The following is a 19737-nucleotide window of genomic DNA, read 5'->3' on the forward strand; positions in this document are numbered from 1 at the left end:
AGAGCAACTGAAAATGCCCACAGCGCCTCTAGTGTCCAAAACTGGAAGATCAGCCAAAAGAATAAGCGCCAAATTTAAAAAAAAAAAAAAACAACAACTTGTTTTTCATTATCTCAGCAAAAGATCTATGTACAGTTTTGGGTGGAATAAAACTTTAAACTCATAATTTGTTAGTCAGAAAATCCTATTTGGATGGAATAAGCTTTTTAAAATACATGTACGTAGACAGAAAGTAGTACGCTGGGGTTTAAAGCCCTTTAAAACAAGAACTATATGCACAGAAAGTAATATTTTGGGCGACTTCAACCTTTAGAATTGTAACCCGTTCAGTATAAAGTACTATTTGTGCAAATATAAGTAATATTTCAGGTGTGATAAACCTTTAAACCCATAATTTGTCAGTCAGAAAGCAATATGTGGATGAAGTAAACCTTTAAAAATACAGCATATGCATTTGGACCGAAGGTAAACTTTTAAACCTTTAAAACCATAATTTGTTCATTTGATTTTTATTTATTTATTTATTTATTTTTTGGCTGGAATCAACTTTAAAACTATAAATACTTTTTACATAAAGTTGTATTTTAGGTTGAATAATATTGAAAACTTTAAAGTGCTTGCACAGAAAGTAATATTTCGGGTGGAATAAACATTTAAAGCAGTAACTTTTTCATTCAGAAGTACTGTTTCAGTAGAATACACCTTTATATCTCAAAGCATGTGCATAGGAAGCAATATTTAGTGTTGAATACACTTTTAAAACCGTAACTTCTCAGCCAGAAAGCACTATATAGATGGTACAAACATATAAAAATATATGTACCTGGAGAGAAAGTAGTATTTTGGAGGGAATACACCTTTAAAAACTTAAATACGTGTACAGAAAATGGTATTTTGGATAGAAAAAAAGCTTTAAATAGCATTTTAAGTGACATAAACCTTATATAAATACTAAATGTAATATTTTAGGTGAAATGAAGTTTTATTACGAGTAGAACTTTGGGTTTAATAAACTTTAAAGCCAAAAGCCACAAGCCACAACTTGTAGATGTATGTGTTACGACTGCGGTCGTATGAGGTTGTTATTTTCTGCGCTCTGTGTCTGTATTTAACTAATCCAATATGTAAATGCAGCTGCGCCGCACCACTGCCAGGATTGGACGTCACGTTGATGGGTCGGCGCCGGATTGGCTCGGTCTACCACGAGGACGGACATAAAAAGAGGAAAGATGACATCGCTTCCGGGGGGTCAGAGAGCGAGGGAACCAGATGGGCGAGTCATCCTACGCGGAGTCCCAACCAGCACACAGCAGCACAGTCCATCCATGTATTAGTTCTTTGTTTAATAACCCAAGTTTTTTTGTAAGAGAAGGGATCGAGCTGCTATCTTTTGTTTCTTTCGTTCCTCTTGTTTTCGGGAAGTTTAGCGCAGTTTTGTTTGTTTTGACTTCAGCTCATCCATACTTTTAGTTTGTTTAATACAACCTTTGTTTATATTCGCTTTTGGAAAATAAATTATTGATTTTGTTGGAAAAATCTGTGGTGTGTGCTGCTTGAGGCCCCAACAGGATGACATTTTCATGTTACATTCAGTGACCCCTAGGCTGGGTGTAACAGTATGTCAGACAACCGTAAAATGTTGCTGAACAATATTTTCCTGTACGAAATGCTAAGACATTGATTCAACATATTTGATCTTTACAGATTTTTTTTAAAGTCCAGGCTTATTAACAAGATTTTCTCTTTGTTGGTTTTATTGTCAATTTATCTGATTCACTTACATTAACTGCAAATTGTTGTCCCCATATACTTATGATTATCCACTGTGAGTAGAGTAAATATTAACACTGAGCACACAACTGGTAATTCTTAATAAGCAAATAAACTGACAATAAAACTCAATTATGCTTTAGTTGATAATACTAATTATCTTCATCATCCACTGCACTATTTCTGAGCCTGGACAGTGTATTTCTACAATATTTTCCCTTAGATTCTTCATAAATGACTACAAGAACACAATACTGATTTTCAAAGTAGTGTTTTTTTTTTATTATTCATGGTTGCAACCATGAGAAAACAGAGGTGAAGTATTAAGTCTGTAGATGGTATAACGATGAGACATTGAAATTGGAAGTAGTTCAGACAGAGAATACAAATCAGCATAGTTGTGAGATTTTTAAAAATAAAAAAGACTGAAATGACTACAAGGACTTTAGCAATGTTATCGGCACACAAGAACTGAAATAAAACAGAACTGAAATATAAGAGGGTAGTTACAGTCATTTATAGGACAGCTCACATTCTCAGCTCTCTCCACATGCAGTCCTTCAGCTTATACGTAGCGTGTAAGTAAACCACTCGCAGTGGAAAAAGGTTTATTAAGCACATCGGATAAGGTGAAGCATAGATGACCTTCACTGAAACAGGAGGACTCAACACAAGTAAAGCAAAGCATGGAAATGGCCTCAATATTAATGCCCTGCGACCTCAAGCACAACTCATGATTCTAGTGATTCTCCAGTGTGCATTTGTGTCTTTACTGCAACTGGAAACTCACACAGGTATTTAAAGAATTTCTGCTCAGAGTGGAGTTTAAACACAGGAAAGCTCAGGGTGAAAGTTCTGATTCATGATCGATCGCACGGCTTTGTACTGTAACAGTGGCATCGTCATTTATGTATGAACTGCATCTATCTAAAAGCAACGTGTGGTTTGAGTTCCCAAACAGTGGTTCAAACATAAAAGAGGAGGTTCACAGTGCTCTCTCTCTCTCTCAGCAAGGAGTCACAACTCAATCTACTATGTGAGAAAAAGCATAAGAAGTTGGAAAAACATAGTGACACAATCAGGAACAAATGGAAATCTCACAATATGTAGCATCGCTGCCTGTTTCTGACCTCCAGAGACAAATCAACTGCAAAACAAGCTCAAATAATTAGAATAAATGGAAAGCACAAACTGAGAATTTGTTTTTACACATTCCTTCATATTAAAGACTTATAGCCAGTTGCGGATACATTACATCAAGCCTCGAAAGCATCCACAAGCACAAAGCCTGTCGCACTTCCAGGGATGCCTCACATTTCGCTGTGAACTATGCTCAACGTCAAAGCTTCAGACAACATCATCTGCACGTTTGCAGCACCTCAGAGGGATATATTTGAGGAATCCGGCTTGTGAAAGACGAAACCAAACTGCCACATCATATCAAGATTGTAAGCATTTTACAACATATCTGGCTGCGCTGGTAGAAGATTTGGAGTTTTGAAAAAGTAAAGAAACATCCAGATGTGATAAGAGTGAATTTACTGAAGTATTTAATCAGAAATATTGCATTATTGGACACATTTTCCAGTATTTTATAGCCTATATGCAAACCGTACTTCTCTTGGTCTGCTAACAAGTAATTACATGGGTGCACAGCTTCAGGGGTACAATTAGAACTATGCAATTTCTAATTCTCGCTGTCAGAATTCACCACCAGTTAAATGAGAGGGTACAAGCTGCTCTTCCTGCATTCACTGTTTTTTTAAAGACACTTTTGACATATTTTGATACAATCCCAATACATTCTAGTGGTTACAATGATTTAGTATTACTTATTTCTTAAAAAAAAAAAAGAAGAGGGCTAAAACCCTAAAACCTCACATCAAGAGTGTGGGCTTGTAGTAAGAGACATGCATAAAAGGCCAGATGGAGTGGACAAGACAGAATGCATCACTCACTCACAAATCAAAGCCTCTAATAATTAAAAACCTTTATGCAATCGTTTTTACATTGTATACAAAATTGGCACACACTAACGAGGAAAAAGAGGTTAATAAGCCAGCAACAAATGATATCAAAACAACAAAAAGCATAACTGCGTGTAACTGTGGCTTGCTCGAAGGGTGCGATGATAGCAGACAAAAAGCAAAAATGAAAAGAAGCTGAGGCCAGCCTTGAGGACCGATCCAACAATCTCCAATCTAGGATTCTGTCTTTTTTTTGTTTTTCTTTAGGAAGGAAGGAGTGCGGAACTTCTTTTTCTTTTTGGAGGGTGACTTGCTGGGAGACTCGTCACCCTCCTGGTCGCCAGCATCAGCGGGTTCCTCCCCCTCGGCTGCTTCTGCAGCTGCAGGGGCCGAGGCGGAGTCTTCGGCAGGAAGTGCTGGAGCGTCGGATGGGTCGTCGGGTGTTAGATCTGGAAGGGTCTGTCTCAGGGTGGCTGCGTCGCTCTCATCCTTAAAAGTTTGTTCTGGCAAGGACTCTGGTGGGGGGGGGAGAGTGAAGAGAGTTATGGATCTCAGAGGACAAACTGATGGATATGCACTGCTGAGCTCACAATAGAGAGGTTGCTACAAATCAACCACTGTGTAAACTGAAGAAACCACACAAAATTTCCACACTTTCATTTATATGTAACACTGATATATATAAATCAGTCCACGACACTCTTAACTTTGTGCTCTTTAGTCTAAGAAAGCCTTCAAAAAACTTTGACAGGCAGAGAACTACACACTCCACTAAAATAGTGTTTATGATCTGCACCTTTCCTCAAATCAAAAGCCAAACCAAGATGCACTGTTTCTACATCACATACGCCAACCACAAAGTTTTTCTTGTGACTATGAACACCACGCAGCTCTCACTAATCAGGATTTCTTCTCCCTTGATTCCTTTTACTTTGACAGATCCAAGCTGGGACACGGCATTTCTGCTTTACCTTCACTTCAACAGGCAAATCTTAATGAGTGCAGTTCCCTTGCTCATTTGTACCCTGCGTACAAACAAAACACAAATGGAACAGAACAAACAAAAAATGAAAGTCCACAGCGTTTTTTTGCTTTTCTCGACGATTTTAATCACGAAACCACAAAGTGAGTTGAGATTACACATAAAAAAAAACAAGTAAAGGTCAATTAATTGAAAACAGGAACAGCTGTCAAGAAGCAATAAGTGCTGAATTATCAACAGGAGCCACAAAGCCTTGACCAGTGAGGACAGTTTTACGTGTTATTGTATTTTAATCCAGATGCTGGGAGCATAAAAAACAACTACAAATCTTTCCTGGAATCTTGAAAGAGTGTTTACATATTACAAGTAGAATACATTTTACTTCTAAATACTGATAATGTCCATATAGAGGCTATCATGAGCTTGAAGCAATGGGGTTTTTATTTCCCATACGGCAAGCCTCAAGTCGTTTATAAATGAGAGATACAACTAATTGAAAATAAAGGGGTCAATATATAATTTAGAGACTTTTGAAGTCCATGGAAGATATCTGGCATACATTTTTTTTTATTTAAAAAAAAAAAAAGTTGTTTATGTTTATTATGATCATATCTACAAATTGCTTATTTATTACGGAAACAATTTATTAATAAAAAATGACTGGATATCACTAAAATGTCAACTAAATAACCTTCTGAATTTAATAACAATGACCTTCTAATTAGCTAAACAATAGTAAAATGAGTTTATTCAAAAATGGTTTTGATTATGTTCTTTTTACTAAGTTGAGATAATCATGACAGATATTTCTTTTTTGGCAATATATCAACTTTTATATGGAAAACAAGCAACAAATTGTATCTGTGTCCCACAAATCATTTTCAACTAAGTTCCCCATTACAAAAACACCTCTCAAGGAAGTGTGTTAATTCCAGATCACATGACCTGCTCCACATGATGTCATTTCCTCCTGAGGAAAAGACTGGCAAGACTCCAAGGCTTTCTGAGTTATTTAATATAAAGTAGTGTGTGAGTCAAGTGTGGATTTATCGCATATCAACAGGTTTACTACAATATCTTTACAAATAACTTTCAATTTCACTTTTACTCAATTGTATGTATAATATTTAGAAAAATCTTTCTCTAAAAATGCCATGTGGTGTTTGGTTATAGGCGGTCATGCTGTTTTAAGGCCTGAAAACAGCAAAGATGTCAACTATGATACCTGTCAACTATGTTACAAAAAGTTCTGCAATTATATGTTGACCCATAGACTGTATGAACTATAATTTTACTATCTGTCTGCAATGGATTTGTGAGGCTTTTCTATTAACCTAGCCAACTGATCTTTCAATATACTCCCAGCAGAGAGATTTGTGCTGCACACGAAGTGTCTGCTTCAGGGATCAGTGGTTCTAACAGCATCCAGAACACTGCTACAAGCTCACACTGTGCAGCCAGCTGCAAACCAACTACTTGTTTTTTAATATCACTCACATGCGACAGAGACTAAGAACGAAACAAGAACCGAACTGTCTTCATTTTACACCTCTCATGTCTGTCAGGACAGAGATGAGGCCAAACAACACAGACAGATAAAATGGAGACTAAGCACCACACAGCCAAGCTTTGGGCCTCAACCATGTTTCAAGCTAAACCAAAAGCAGCAAGTTTGGTGGGAAAGCGACACTCAAAGAAAGCACTGATGTACCTGGTAAAGGACTCGCCTGGAAGACAAGCAACATACAACACAATTCAAAACATTACCTGACTTTTCCATGAGACAGAAGTATACAGTGGTACATAACATTTATAGGATGTGCTTATGTGCAAGAGAGGTTGGTTAATTCAATAGTGGATAATTGACAGGAAGAAGAGAGAGGTTATCTAATGTAAAAGATTTGGCAGGTTGTGAGGTTTACTTCAGGAACATCCTCCACTTTCATTTAGACCAGGTCGCTATCATTCAGCTTGGATGGGACTCCAATGCATGATATTGCAGATCTAAGGAAATAAGAATGTCAGGGAAATGTAGTAAGATAACCAAGTATTTTCTTTGCCATGGTCATTTAAAGTTTTTACACAGCTAATGATGAGAGAGAGAGAGAGAGGAGCTCTGAAATAATCCCCATTAACCGCCAAGAAAGAGATTCAGAGGAGTTTAGAGAACCAACTGAACAGTCATAAACCCCAGCAAACGGGTTAGTTCAGACCACAGGACAGCTCTGCTACTGAAGCCATGCAAAGAAAAAAGGGTCAATGATCGAACACAGGCGTGGAGGGTGACAGGTAATTAGGAGGGTGGTGAGGAGGTGGAACAGTACATACTTACTATGGCAACAGGTACTCTTTTGTATTTCCATCTCCTGATTGTAATCGCAGCCACAAAGAAGAAAAAGCACAAGTAGAAACAAATGTCTATGCAGATCAAACCACAAGCACTGTTAAATAAAAAAAAATAAAATAAAATAAAAAATGTGAAAGAGAAAATAAAAACACCAGAAGTTTCTGGGGCAAAAAAAGAAGAATGGTTGGGAACCATTCTTAGTCGACCCCAAAAAGATGGAGAATGGAAGTGAAGGGGGAAATACTGTACAAAGAGACATATGTTATATAACAACATTTCAGGTATTAGATTACACCTGCGATCATATTTACTCATCCCCTTTCTCCACCCTCACACTGACTACAGCTGAGTTACTGAATGAAGCTCTCCAGATAATTTAAATTTAGTAAATTGTACCTACAAGCTAAAGATTCCTGTTTTTAAAGGTGAGTTTTAGTATCATCATGAATGATACTATTGACATAGGTGTAATCCAATAGTAATAAAGACCAAGAGGGAGAAAATAAAATCAAATAAAAAATACTTAAAGGTCTGCACTGGGGTCTGACAACAGTTGCTAAATAGCAACTAATGTAATAATAATAATGATAATTTTATTTAACTCAATATGTCACTAACTGGGGCTGCACAGTGGTGTAGTGGTTAGCACTTTCGCCTTGCAGCAAGAAGATCCCTGGTTCGTGTCCCGGCTTTCCCGGGATCTTTCTGCATGGAGTTTGCATGTTCTCCCTGTGCATGCGTGGGTTCTCTCCGGGTACTCCGGCTTCCTCCCACAGTCCAAAAATATGCTGAGGTTAATTGATTATTCTAAATTGCCCGTAGGTGTGAGTGTGATTGTTCATCCGTATATGTAGCCCTGTGACAGACTGGTGACCTGTCTAGGGTGCCCCCTGCCTTCGCCCGAGTCAGCTGGGATAGGCTCCAGCCCCCCCGCGACCCTAATGAGGATTAAGCGGTGTATAGATAATGGATGGATGTCACTAACTGTCTATTTCCTGACATTATACTAGGAGATACTTGGCTGATTATCAACCCTTGTAATATTTCATTGCTCGTAAAATAAACCTGATAAAATAAGCAAAACCTCTTGGCCTGTTATTACAGAAAACACAGCACAACACTTGTAGTAGTATTATTAAAGACCACAACAACAACAGACCCCTACACAGACAGGCAGGTGGATCGGCAGGAGCCTCTGCATTCCTTCTGTAAACCCTAGAAACACCCAAACCACCCAGCAAGAGAAGCTGGACAAACCCATGCTGTACCAGGCAGGACTAGGCCAGGTATGTCAAGTGTGTCAGGCTAACTTACCTTCCTCTGCTCTGACCGGGGTGCTGGGTGGTGTGGAGGTGGGTTTTGGGCCTTTGGGCTCCTCCTCAGACTCTACTTGTTGCTCTGGATCTGAAAGAAAATCAGCAGAAATGAAACGGTGAGAAACTATTCAGCCTAAATATATGGGAAAGATCAATAAAGAAGGGATGAAATGAATCCGCAGTAAAATTATTTATAGTTTTCAGGGGATTTTTGGCCTAAATTTTTTGCTTAAACACCGCATTTTATGTCAAGAGAACCATTTTGAGTTAACACCAACAGCAATGCAACATAAAGGAAAAGGAAAATCACACAAAGAACCAAACCAGGGAGTAAGCTTTAATCAGACCACTGCAAACCTATGCAAACAGGTCCCACTAAATCAAATGTAAAATATCCCGCAGACCTGATTCAAATTATTAGCTTTAATTGAAATTAGTCAGATGCACAAAAGGGAGAGCTGACACCAACAGAGATATAACCAAGACAAGTTAGCAGGAAGAGAAGGAGGACCATTATTTGCTTTCCACACACAGGATGCTCTGATTGGATGACTGAGCTCAGATGCAGCTTCCTCAAAAGTTAGCAAAACACCTCACAGCTGAAGCGCTTTCACACTTAAATTAGATCCCTGAAAGAGAACGAATAGGTTTGAATCTGAAAATGAGCTTGATTTCACTCTAAACATTCTCTCTTCAGCTCCTCGTCCAATCAAACTGCAGAAAGGTTACTGATCTGCCAGAGCTCTGATGTCTCGTTCAAAGACATCAGAGACAGGGGATGGGGGGAATAATTAAGCAAAGGCGTCAGAGATTGAACTGTGGGTGGGGAGGGTGCTTGCACATGGAAAAAAAAATGGCAGCAGACTCCAAACCCTCAGAAACAGGAAAAGACACAGCAGGCGGGGATCCCCAGTTTCCCAGTGCAGCGGCATGTAGTAAGACAGACCAGGACTGAGCAGGGGAGGAGGGAAGTGGAAGGCCAGAGTTTAGGCAAGACTCTGCCTCTTCTGCTGTACCTGGAGCCTGACCTGCCTTAGCTGCCTCTACCACTGATGGCTCCTTGCTGAGGGCTCGCAGCACGGCCGAGTGGAACTCCTTATGTGGAGAATCTGGAGCCGAAAAAACCTCATCTGCAGTCGAAAAAACGTCATCTGCTACTGTCCCCGCACAGTCTGCCCCGCTCTGAGCTGGCTCGGCCGCACTGGACGGGCCAAGGGAAGAAGATTCCTGCTCAGAGGCTGCTGTTGTAGCTGAAGGCTGGGCTTTCTCTAAGCTGGGTGAGTCAGCTGCAGACTGTCGAGGTGTGGAGACCGAGGCCTGACCCCTCGGCATCGTTTCAGGCTGTGGACCGGGTACGCTGGAGGCTGATCCCTCCCTAACATCGCCTCGACCCTGCACTGTGAATCCATGCGTGTGTGTGGAGAGATAACATCACAGTCTGGCCAATCTGAAGGTCATTAGGTTTCTGCCTCAATCTGAAGGAATTCAGCTATTTTAATACTTTTAGATTCACGTCTGAACATTTTAAACACACTCGAAAACATGTGACATCAAAACAAAGTGAAACTGAAGACAATAGCTTCGGTGGATTCTGCTTGATTCTTCGCTGTGTAGAATTATAGCAGTAGGAACACTTTTCTTCTAAAAATATTTTATATTTCTTGATGGATGCCATGTAAGTGATTACAGAAGGAAGAACGGTGAGATGTGCAACACATTTCGCTGTTGTTCCTGTAATGTCCTTGTAATTTTACCAGGAAAGTAATAATAAAAAAAAAAATTATGTTAAACACTCATCTGCTACATAGGCTGTTATGTGTCAGATCAGGTCAGACCAAGATATAAAAAATGACTCATGACCATAGAAAATGTTTGGTGTTTTTCATGTACTGTCTCCATGAGAAAATTCTGAAAAAAGTAAAAAGACTAAAAATTACAGGTGAAATCTGCTCTTCTAAACATACAAAATGCATTTTTCTACCAGTTGGGACCACCCAGAATTAGATACCAACACCTCTAGAAACATAGATGCATAATTAAATATAATTAAATTAACTTCATGATCTCTGTTCTTTTTATCCCCTGTACCTTCAGTTCCTTTCTGTTTCTGCTCCACCTCCCTGCGGTATTCCTCCAGTTCCTGGTCGGTTAGTTTGGTGAAGGGGTTGGGGCCCTGCTTGCTGACAATAACCCTGGGCTGGTACTCCTTTTCGATGATGGCCTTTGATGCAGTTATTAGTTCACCCTTCAGGACACACAGAAAAAAAGGAAATCTTCCTCTAATATGTATAGTATATTCCAATATATAAAACTGGCTGCAATTTAGAAACATTTTAAATGCAATTATCGGATAGGAATCCTGGCGCTCACATATTCGTTACACAACATTAGCAGTAACATGAGCCATAAATTAATAATATTTAAGAGCACAAGTAGAAGCTGTCAGGCTGTCTCCTAACTAAAAAAACATACAAAAAATGAAAAACTAGACATTTTATTTATTAGAAAATACAAGCACTTGACTTTTATGAAATTTCATATAGTACATTTGATACAGCAAAGCTCTGACAGGTCTAAGAAGCAGTCCAAGCCAACAGTAGAGCACAGAGAGCAGTCAAGATGAAGCAGAAATTCATGACTTTCGTGCACTAACAATCACCTGCAGCAATTGTATATCTGAAGCCAAAAACATCCCTTTAAGTCACTTATAAATGTCAGGCAATATATTTAACATACTGTCGGAACCATGCAGTGAACACCACCATCACTGGATCTAAACTCATTCCACTAATCACCTCAACTTCAGAAGAAAAGTTGTAAATAACTAAAGAGTCACGGTAGCAAGGTATACTTAACATCTATCAGCAGCAACCTGGAATATCCAAGCAAACAAAAAATCTAACTGCATCCAAAGGCTCTAGAATAAACAAATACGTAGAAATGACCGGGTCACATGATGCTGCAAACATAACGAGACAGAATATGGCCTCATTCCAGCGCTATTCTCCACTTTATCTATGCAGATCCAAATAGCAAGTGCCTATCTGTAGAGGACTGATTAGAGGATGATGTGAAGGACAGGTGAAAAATATTTGTGATTGGAGCAGTAAGTACCTTTCTAATTGATTTAGCAGGACTATAGGACCCCTCGGACACATCGAGGCCATCAATATTGTCTGTACAGTCAGACAGAGGGGCGTCCTGCAATAGTAAACCCAGTGAGGGGGGGTGGAGGCATAACCCAGCTCTTCAGCACCAGCATTCAAATTAGCAATTCATCAGGCAGTCGTGAATGTGTGCAAACATTCACAAACATGCCACCTTTCACACACACACAAAGGGGGAAAGAATATAACCTCTCACTCAAGTAGAAGTAAATGAATGTAAGTAATCCTAAAGCAGATATGAGGTTACTACTTGAAAAGTTTATGGGTTATAAAGGAGGCTCAAAGGGAATAAGTCCTCTTTTTAGTATAGCAACTGCAGGCTCATCTGTAATTCTACCTTTTCAAAAGTAGCTGCATTAATTTACTTAGCGTTAATATTATTTCCACTGTCTTTGTGCTTCGCGACTTTCCACCTCTGCATTCATACATACCATTCAAACATACACAAATACTGTATGCATGCAAAGAGAGATGGCTCTATAAAGAGACGTGGGGTTACGAAAAGCACAGCAGTGATGGGATTGGTAGCCAGAAGCATGCACTGTAAAGGCAAAGTATTCACACAAGGGGGTGCTATACAGTGTAGGGATTATACAAGCTGATCAGCACCGCCTTTGGTTTGACTGCTGATGTGCTGGGGAATTTAAATTACTTTATAAACTTACTCAAAAAAAAAAAAAAAAAAATATATATATATAAATAAATAACAGCCTGGTCTTAATTGGCCTATGTTATGTTCCTCTTGGTGTATGGGGAAAAGCCTTCTAAGTTCACAGATGTGGAAAAAAACTTAGCCAAAAGCTTGATAATGAAAGGAAGGGTGAGCCATGCAAACTGAACTCTAAAAGAATATTTTAAGCATGTTCTCATGTTTTGCATCTGTTTTTCTCAAAAGGGAGAGAAAAAAGTTACATGCACAGAGAGAAAACAGATATTATCTGACTGCAACGGGGATTTTGTTTAGCATTTCAAGACACCAAAATGACCGGCTTACAAATGCTGTGAGAGGTAACAGCCGTGACTCTGAACTCCCAAAAAGAAAAAGGCAAACCAAATATAAACACTCACAAACAATGTATGAATATGGACACAGCCTGAACTGGCAGGTTTGGAGAGCAGAGTGAGGTTACCTCTCCCACATATTACTCACCTGCCAGATTGACAATCTCTGTGGTCAAAAAATAATGTCACAGTTACAAGGTCCCCCCATGCTCTGGTAAACAACATGGAGGACAAGTTTTTGCTCTCTGATATTAACGGTTTTTCTGTCAGATGTCAAATTATAAAGGGGAAGTTTTGATTGCAACCAATTTATTTCATTACAGCTCAGTGTCCAGGACAATTTTATGCACAATATTCACACATTGAAGCAATTTGGTTTATGGGGCGACTCCAGACCTGGACAGAATATACTAAGAGATTTAGTTTTAATCTCAATAGAAACCCAGCTATTTCACAAGTACGAGACGCATATTCATCTCCAGGTCAGGATGGCTGTAGCAGGGAGATATTTAAGAGCTGATGTGAGACTGACCTGGTTTAAAGAACGCTCCACCACAGTGCCTGCACACAGAACCTGAGACTGGGGTCCTGCGGTCTTTATGTCCTGCAGGTTCTGCTCCCGGATCTACAAACAACAACATAACTTGTGAAATATGATGAGAAGCATTAAGTGCATCCTGCTCTATGCACTTCCATGCACACCAGGAGCCTTAGATAGTCTTTAAAGCACCAGCAGTAAAAGGAGAACATTATTTATGAAGCACAAATGAGCACTAAATCAGCTGAAACCAGAGACGGAAGAAAGCTGCGATACCTTATTCCTCATTTCCAGGACTTCCTTTGGGTTGGTGTTCAATGGGATGAACTGATTGGCTGCGGCAGCCTGGCGGAGCCCATCTTCCTTTGTCCACTGTAAACACCACGTAAAGTGTTAAAATCAGCTAAAACCAGAGGTACAAAGACATGACCCAAGCACAAAAATATATTTGGACATAATACTATGCAGGCTTCACAATACAAGAATCATGCTGAACTGAAATTGACAAAGTTGGATGACTGTAAAAAGATCTGAATGTAAAAAGTGAACCAATGATGATGAGGCACATTTTAGAAAATGTGAGCAAGCTTCTTTTTATTATCTTTTATTTTTATTATCAACCCCTGATAATAGATGGTATTTTCTAAGTAATACACAAAGATATAATTTAACTGATGCTTGATTTCCGCAAAAATGCTGACTGAAACACAGACTAAATGATCTAAATGGAGAGTATTAAGAAAGTGCTGATATGATAGATCAGATCCCTAACTGTAATTTAGAAATGGTGCAATCACAGTTTGTGATTCTGTATAAAACCATGAGCACTGTCTGCAGTACATGCAGCAGAGGATGGTGTTGAATCAAGTCGTGTCTTCACATTAAGCTGCTAACTATTTCTTGAAATACATTCAAGTTAAAAAGTTGATAAATAACGACCACATGATTTTTCTTTTTCCAATGATACTCTAACATATATATGTATCTATAAAGAATATCAGCTGATACATTGATATCAGAATGCTTTAAGTACTAAAAACTAGTAAAGGCATAGGCCAGAAAATCATGTATTAGTCAGGCTTTGTTACAAATTAAGATTTTTGCCAAGAAATGCAAGAAAGCTCCAGGCATGCTGCAAATCCTTTAAATCAGTTACAGCATTTATAGATTGTTCTACTCATTTCACAGAATATAGCTGAAGGGTGTGATGTGTACTTGATTATATTTATAAGTGTCAATGCTATCAGAAGCTGAATCACTAAAAAGTGAATCACTGCTGACCAGATGTTTTTGAGACTGGGCGAATTAGATTTAATGTTTTCTAAACATATCTGTTGTATAAAGGAGTTGAGGTCTCTAGTTACTCTTGAAGTGTTAAGAAGCTTCTGCAACAAGTTGTAGGGGCCCACATGGAGAGGACAGACTGTGTTTAAAGCTGTGTTTTAACATCCTTCAGATTGGTATAAGCCCTCTTGCTTTCAAGATGACCGGTGTTGGTGATGCTCAGTCAGAAACAGATGAAAAGATCTTATGCATGACAGGTTAAAGCATAAGACACAATGGTTAACAGTGCATCTGTACTACTAACAATCATCTGTTCATCTGTCATCATCATTGATATAGAATTTGATTGAAAATAATAAAAAAAAAAAACAACAGGAGGAGCACACTGAAGATCAACCGAGAGCATCACAGAATGATATAAAACGTAAAAAGGGTGAGGGAGAAGTGAGGAGTGGGTGGTGGCGAGGGGTGAGGGAGAAGTGAGAAATGCCTGGGTGGGTGGGTGACTAAGACGATGAGGCTGGCTTACGAAGCGAGAGTGGCAGTGAGGGGTGAGCTGGCATCACCAAAGTCATTTTCCAGGCTGATACACAACAACAAGGACGACAGAGATAAGAGAGAAACACACCCGAGGACACTCTCCCATGTTGGGACAAAAAAGCCATTGTCACAACACTACAAACTAAGAATATCTTTCCTGCAGAGGCTGAAACCTTTTATTGTCTCGGTAAATGTGAAGAAATACCCCATATACTGTATTTCTGTAAACCTGGTAATGCTCAGCATGATTGAGGGAAAAAGTCTGCAACCTTTTCTTGCACCAAACTGAATGAGCAGCAGGTGAAAATATAGAAATCAAATCTTCAGCTTTCATGCAAAAATGTTTCGTTCAACCTTTTTTAACTAAGCATGTAACTCGCAGTGGAAAGCATAAGCTCATGACTTCATTCCTGTGTTTACTCCAAGCTTGGCTGGTTAGCTGCCAAACCAGATGAGGAAAGGGTTCTGGATGGAAATAGCTGGGTTGGGTTGGTTGAGTATGAGATGAACATGTAAACACGATATACTCACTGAGATAGAGTCTCACAACACAACATTTCCTACTTTCCCAACAGGAGATAATTGATTCAAAAGTCAGGTCAAATTTCATATTCTTTTTTTTGTTTTTTTTTCTTCCAACAAATCCACTCATGCAGGCCTTGAGGTGCTCAAAACCATTTTCGGAATAAAACTGAAACCAGAAGTTAGAGAGAACAAAAATAATAGAGGAAACACAATCGTACAACTGGGAGCAGTTGCAAGTGTTCAAGTAAAATAAAAGTTTAAAAAAAGCAGGCTGCATAACTCATTTGCCAAGGAAAGCTTTGCTTTGTTGTATAATGTTAGGTATTTTTTAAATAAATGTTATATTGTATCTGATTGTATCTGGTATTATTCTGGATAAGTGTTCTCAGAGACATGCCACTTTCCTCCTTTGTCTAATGAAATGTCTAATAAACACATTTAGTCCACAAAGCAAAGTCACACTTGCGAGGTTATGGTTAATATAGCCTCAAATCTCGCTCAGTCTTTCTTTTCTTGATTGTTTCCCCCCAACTCATCTTTAAGCAACAAAGTTAGCTGACGTCAAGATGCAGAGACAAAGCTAAGAGTGTGAATTAAAGAGTGGTGAACAGTAGTGTGGTTAGCAGCAACATCACCTTGTCTTGCCACATTCACCTGCCTACTTGAGGACTCATGCCACACCCCTGCTGCTCGCTCCTCTGGGAAAAACATCAACACCAACAATGCATTTCACTACTACACATGCAGTGGGGCATGCTGTGGGCAGCTGGCCTGGCATCATGAAGCATTAGGAGACCAGAAGGGAAAAAGAGCAAAGAGGGCTGACAAATAATTACAGCAACGATACGAAGTAATTAACAGATAGAGCTGACAGCATTAGAAAGGTGGGTTAATAGGACATCTGGTGTTAGAGTGAGCCAAAAGTTGTGAAAAGTGTCAAACAGTTTGGTAAAAGGCTCAGGAGAAGATGATCAGAAAAAAGCAGATTCAGCTTGCACTATAATTTAAGTTTAAACTGTCCCCAGACCGTCAGGATGCCGACCATCTGCCCGTTTCCACCAACAAGGTAGCTGTAAAATCTATACTATGAACAATAAGGTAGGCACAGACCAAGCAGTTGGTTATACAGCTTGGCACGCAGACACCGGACGAGAGAGACTGCAGCAAGGGTTTGACGTGATCGTGTGTTATGTTCGTCCACACCTTAGGCTTCGACTTGGGGCTGCTGCCGTCGGGCCCGTCCTCGTAGGGCTCGTCAGGGCGACCGCCGGCATTGAGCCAACGGGTCTTGTCACGCTGGCCGCGCTGGAAGCTGTGTTTCAGCGGGGAGCGAGCACCTGAGTCGCTGTCCTCCCCGTATGAGTAACCACCGTGGGCGGAGGAAGCGATCTCCGCGTCACTGTACTTTTTACCTTTGTCTCGTAAGGCCGGGCAGCGGTAAGGATAGCCCGTCCTGTAGCCCTAGAATAACAGAAGAGAGAAAATATGCAGTAATACGTCAGAGTGTAACTTTTAAAACAGGTAATAACACCCTCTTCCAATTTTACACACAAAACTAAAACAAACCCTTGTTCAATTCAGTACACACCAGAGTTTCACTGCGGCAGTCTCACTTTAGCACTGATTTATGATGGCAAACGCTAGCTGATGTTAGCAAACTGTAGAAAGATATTACTGTGCAAATGACAGCAAAAAATGTCTAGTTTGATTTTAAATCCCACAATTGAAAATTCTGTGTTTTGAATTTAAGCTTTAACCACAGAAACGTGAGCACATATATTAGGAGTTCATCTGGTGATCATGGTTCCCTTGAAGATTGAGGTTCAGCTGATCCAAAAATATTTCGGCCACATTTTTTAGTCACTGTGGAGCTTCTGCTGGTTGCTCTATGCCTTCTGTGGACATACGTTTTTATTTTTATAGTTTTTGAGATATATTCCTCAGCAACATTTGTCACCACCTTCAAGTATTTTAACATTGAAAGCACATCTTGTCAAAAACATTGTCTTAAAAAGAACATGTTATCACACAGGTCTTAAGGGAAAAATGCCATGAGAGCCTTTTGATGCCATTACCTGCCGACAACAAGGTTTGTCGATTAGGCTGAGTAACCAGGATATTTTCCTGGAAAGACACTGAAATCACATCTAACAATTACTACCTGCACTACAGTTTCTGGGAAAAGAGTAAATTGAATAAGATTGCAAACAGCCAATAGTGGAATGAAGTTAAGGGCTGATCATTCACTTCTTAAATGAATTCAGTAATTCAGAATTTTTTTTAAAATATTGTGAAAATCAAGCAATTAAGTGGAAAAGGTAATAACATTGTCCCGTCTTGTATACGACTTCTTTGTGCTTACCAAGTTGTCGAGCATTCTCATAAGAGCCTCAAACTCCTGCTCCCCGACTTGCCACTTGGGGTGTGTTACTGACCCATCCCCAGCTGGCTCAGGGACCCGTGGGCGCGACTTGTATTTCCCCGGGTCCAGCAACACCAGATTATCTGGCCCTCCAGCGCTAGCCAGTGTTCGCACCTGGAAAACATTAAGGGGGTATACAAAGAGGCAAACCGCAGACAGGTCCAGAATACAGAAGGAAATAAAAAGTGTGGACATGAGCACATGCACAGAGACACAGACATCCAACACAACACACAGACATCAACATGAAGAAAAGGTGAACATACATAAAGATGTGGAGAGACAAGGGACAAAGGCAACCATTATGAGCAATGCAGACAAACATGGTGCCAAATGCAACAACCCGAATGAAAAAAAACTCTCTATATAATTCTACCACAATGATAGCAAAGTGAAAATGTTAAAGATGCTTTCACTACTACTTAGAACTGATATTTTAGAGGAATATTATAAAGCTCAGACTGTGTCCTACCTGAATCTCACAGGCAGTGACCAGATTGTGGATGTAATAGAAAGCCTCTTCCACTGTTTCACCTACTGACACCAAGCCATGGTTCCTCAGGATGAGCACCTGGGGCAGAGTAAAAATTTTATTTTCCTCAGCTGCAGAAGCAAGATTTCTTTTGTATTAATTTCTACATATTCGTACTGCTGTTACCTTGCTGTTGGGCCCAAGGTTCTTCTGTATGAGAGCACTTTCTTCCTGATCCACAAGTATGCCGTGGTAGTCGTGATAGGTCACTTCACCAAGAGACAGAGCCTCTGGTGAGATGGGTAACAGCCCGCATTTCATGGCCGACACCTGCACCCAAACAACACATGACGTCATGCAACATGTGACTAACTAATTCTGTGTTTGGTACTGAATAAAATCAGTGCCACCATCTCTTACCGCAGCACCTGCAGGTGTGTGTATATGTACAATACACTTGACATCGGGCCGTGCGGCGTAGATGGCAGAGTGGAGGGTGAAGCCGGCCTGGTTGACTCCAAGGTTGGTGCTTCCCCGGTCCACAACCTCACCTTGAAGGTTTATCTTCACCTGGAGGGCAGAACACATGACAAAGAGTTAGTCACGACAACAGTAAGGGCTTCTTTAAACACATTTCATTTCACAAAAAGTGAACTCATTGAGATTAAGAGACTAAAATAAGGAGAAGAAACATTTAAAGAAGGTTGATATTCAAGTAGAGACCTGAACTTGATTCTTACCAGACTGGAGGCTGTAACTTCACTGTAAAGGAGGCCAAAAGGAACAATAAGGAAGCGCTCCTGGTCCGAGTTCACTCTGACCTACAAAACAAGAAGGCAGTCATGTTAGATTACATTATTTCATGGAAAGTGGTTTCAATTGAGCCGAAATAATCAATCAATTAAGGCTGTTAGCGGACACAAAACCATTTTCTTACAGCCCATAATATCGGATGCGAATGAAATGGATCTTTGTCAAGATATGTATTGGCTGAACTGTGTACAATGCACATAAATACAAAGGAAATGAAAGCTAAATGAAAAAATATCTACTAATTCTTGCTCTTTACTGAACTCCTGCATGACTGAATCATTCAAGATGTTCAATTATATTACAGTGAATGAATGATCTTACGGTGAGGTGGTTATAGATGAGCTCGGACCAGCCGAACAAGTCAGCGAGCCGATAAAAGGCAGCCAGCTTGCAGCGGAGCAGCTTCTCTCCCTTGTCGTAGGAAATCGAGTCTGAGCCGCGCAGATCGTTGACTGGAGTCACCATCCCCAAACCTGAGAGGAAAAGATGGGGTCACACACTAAGAGTATTGGAAAATAATAATACCAGTGAGAAGTAAAACTGAGAAAGTGCAAAATGATAAAATATATGTGTGCTCTGTAAGCAAAAATTA

General features: G+C 39.8%; 1 protein-coding gene across 25 annotated transcripts in view; it reads right to left on the reverse strand.

Annotated features, from left to right (window-relative positions):
• Nucleotides 1-3745: 3745 nt before the first annotated feature.
• The window catches only part of add1 (adducin 1 (alpha)), a 28168-nt gene continuing 12176 nt past the window's right edge, over nt 3746-19737 (reverse strand). For 2 of the 25 annotated variants that reach the window (XM_035941262.2, XM_035941258.2), the window contains exons 4-17: nt 19467-19618; nt 19073-19153; nt 18753-18902; nt 18519-18662; nt 18333-18431; nt 17801-17974; nt 16549-16899; nt 13366-13461; nt 13084-13176; nt 11497-11583; nt 10471-10627; nt 9399-9779; nt 8381-8470; nt 3746-4252 (exon numbers count right to left, since the gene is read on the reverse strand). In XM_035941262.2, the coding sequence (XP_035797155.2) occupies nt 3972-4252; nt 8381-8470; nt 9399-9779; nt 10471-10627; nt 11497-11583; nt 13084-13176; nt 13366-13461; nt 16549-16899; nt 17801-17974; nt 18333-18431; nt 18519-18662; nt 18753-18902; nt 19073-19153; nt 19467-19618 (2336 nt within the window). In that variant the 3' untranslated portion in view covers nt 3746-3971. Of the gene's footprint in view, nt 4253-4634; nt 4763-6424; nt 6447-6641; nt 6724-7047; nt 7086-8380; nt 8471-9398; nt 9780-10470; nt 10628-11496; nt 11584-13083; nt 13177-13365; nt 13462-16548; nt 16900-17800; nt 17975-18332; nt 18432-18518; nt 18663-18752; nt 18903-19072; nt 19154-19466; nt 19619-19737 lie in introns of those variants that run through there. The other 23 variants (XR_008604541.1, XM_055019206.1, XM_035941266.2 and 20 more) reach the window with 23 other exon arrangements.

The sequence above is a fragment of the Amphiprion ocellaris genome, chromosome 17 (genome assembly GCF_022539595.1).
Source record: "Amphiprion ocellaris isolate individual 3 ecotype Okinawa chromosome 17, ASM2253959v1, whole genome shotgun sequence".
NCBI classification, from domain to species: domain Eukaryota; kingdom Metazoa; phylum Chordata; class Actinopteri; family Pomacentridae; genus Amphiprion; species Amphiprion ocellaris.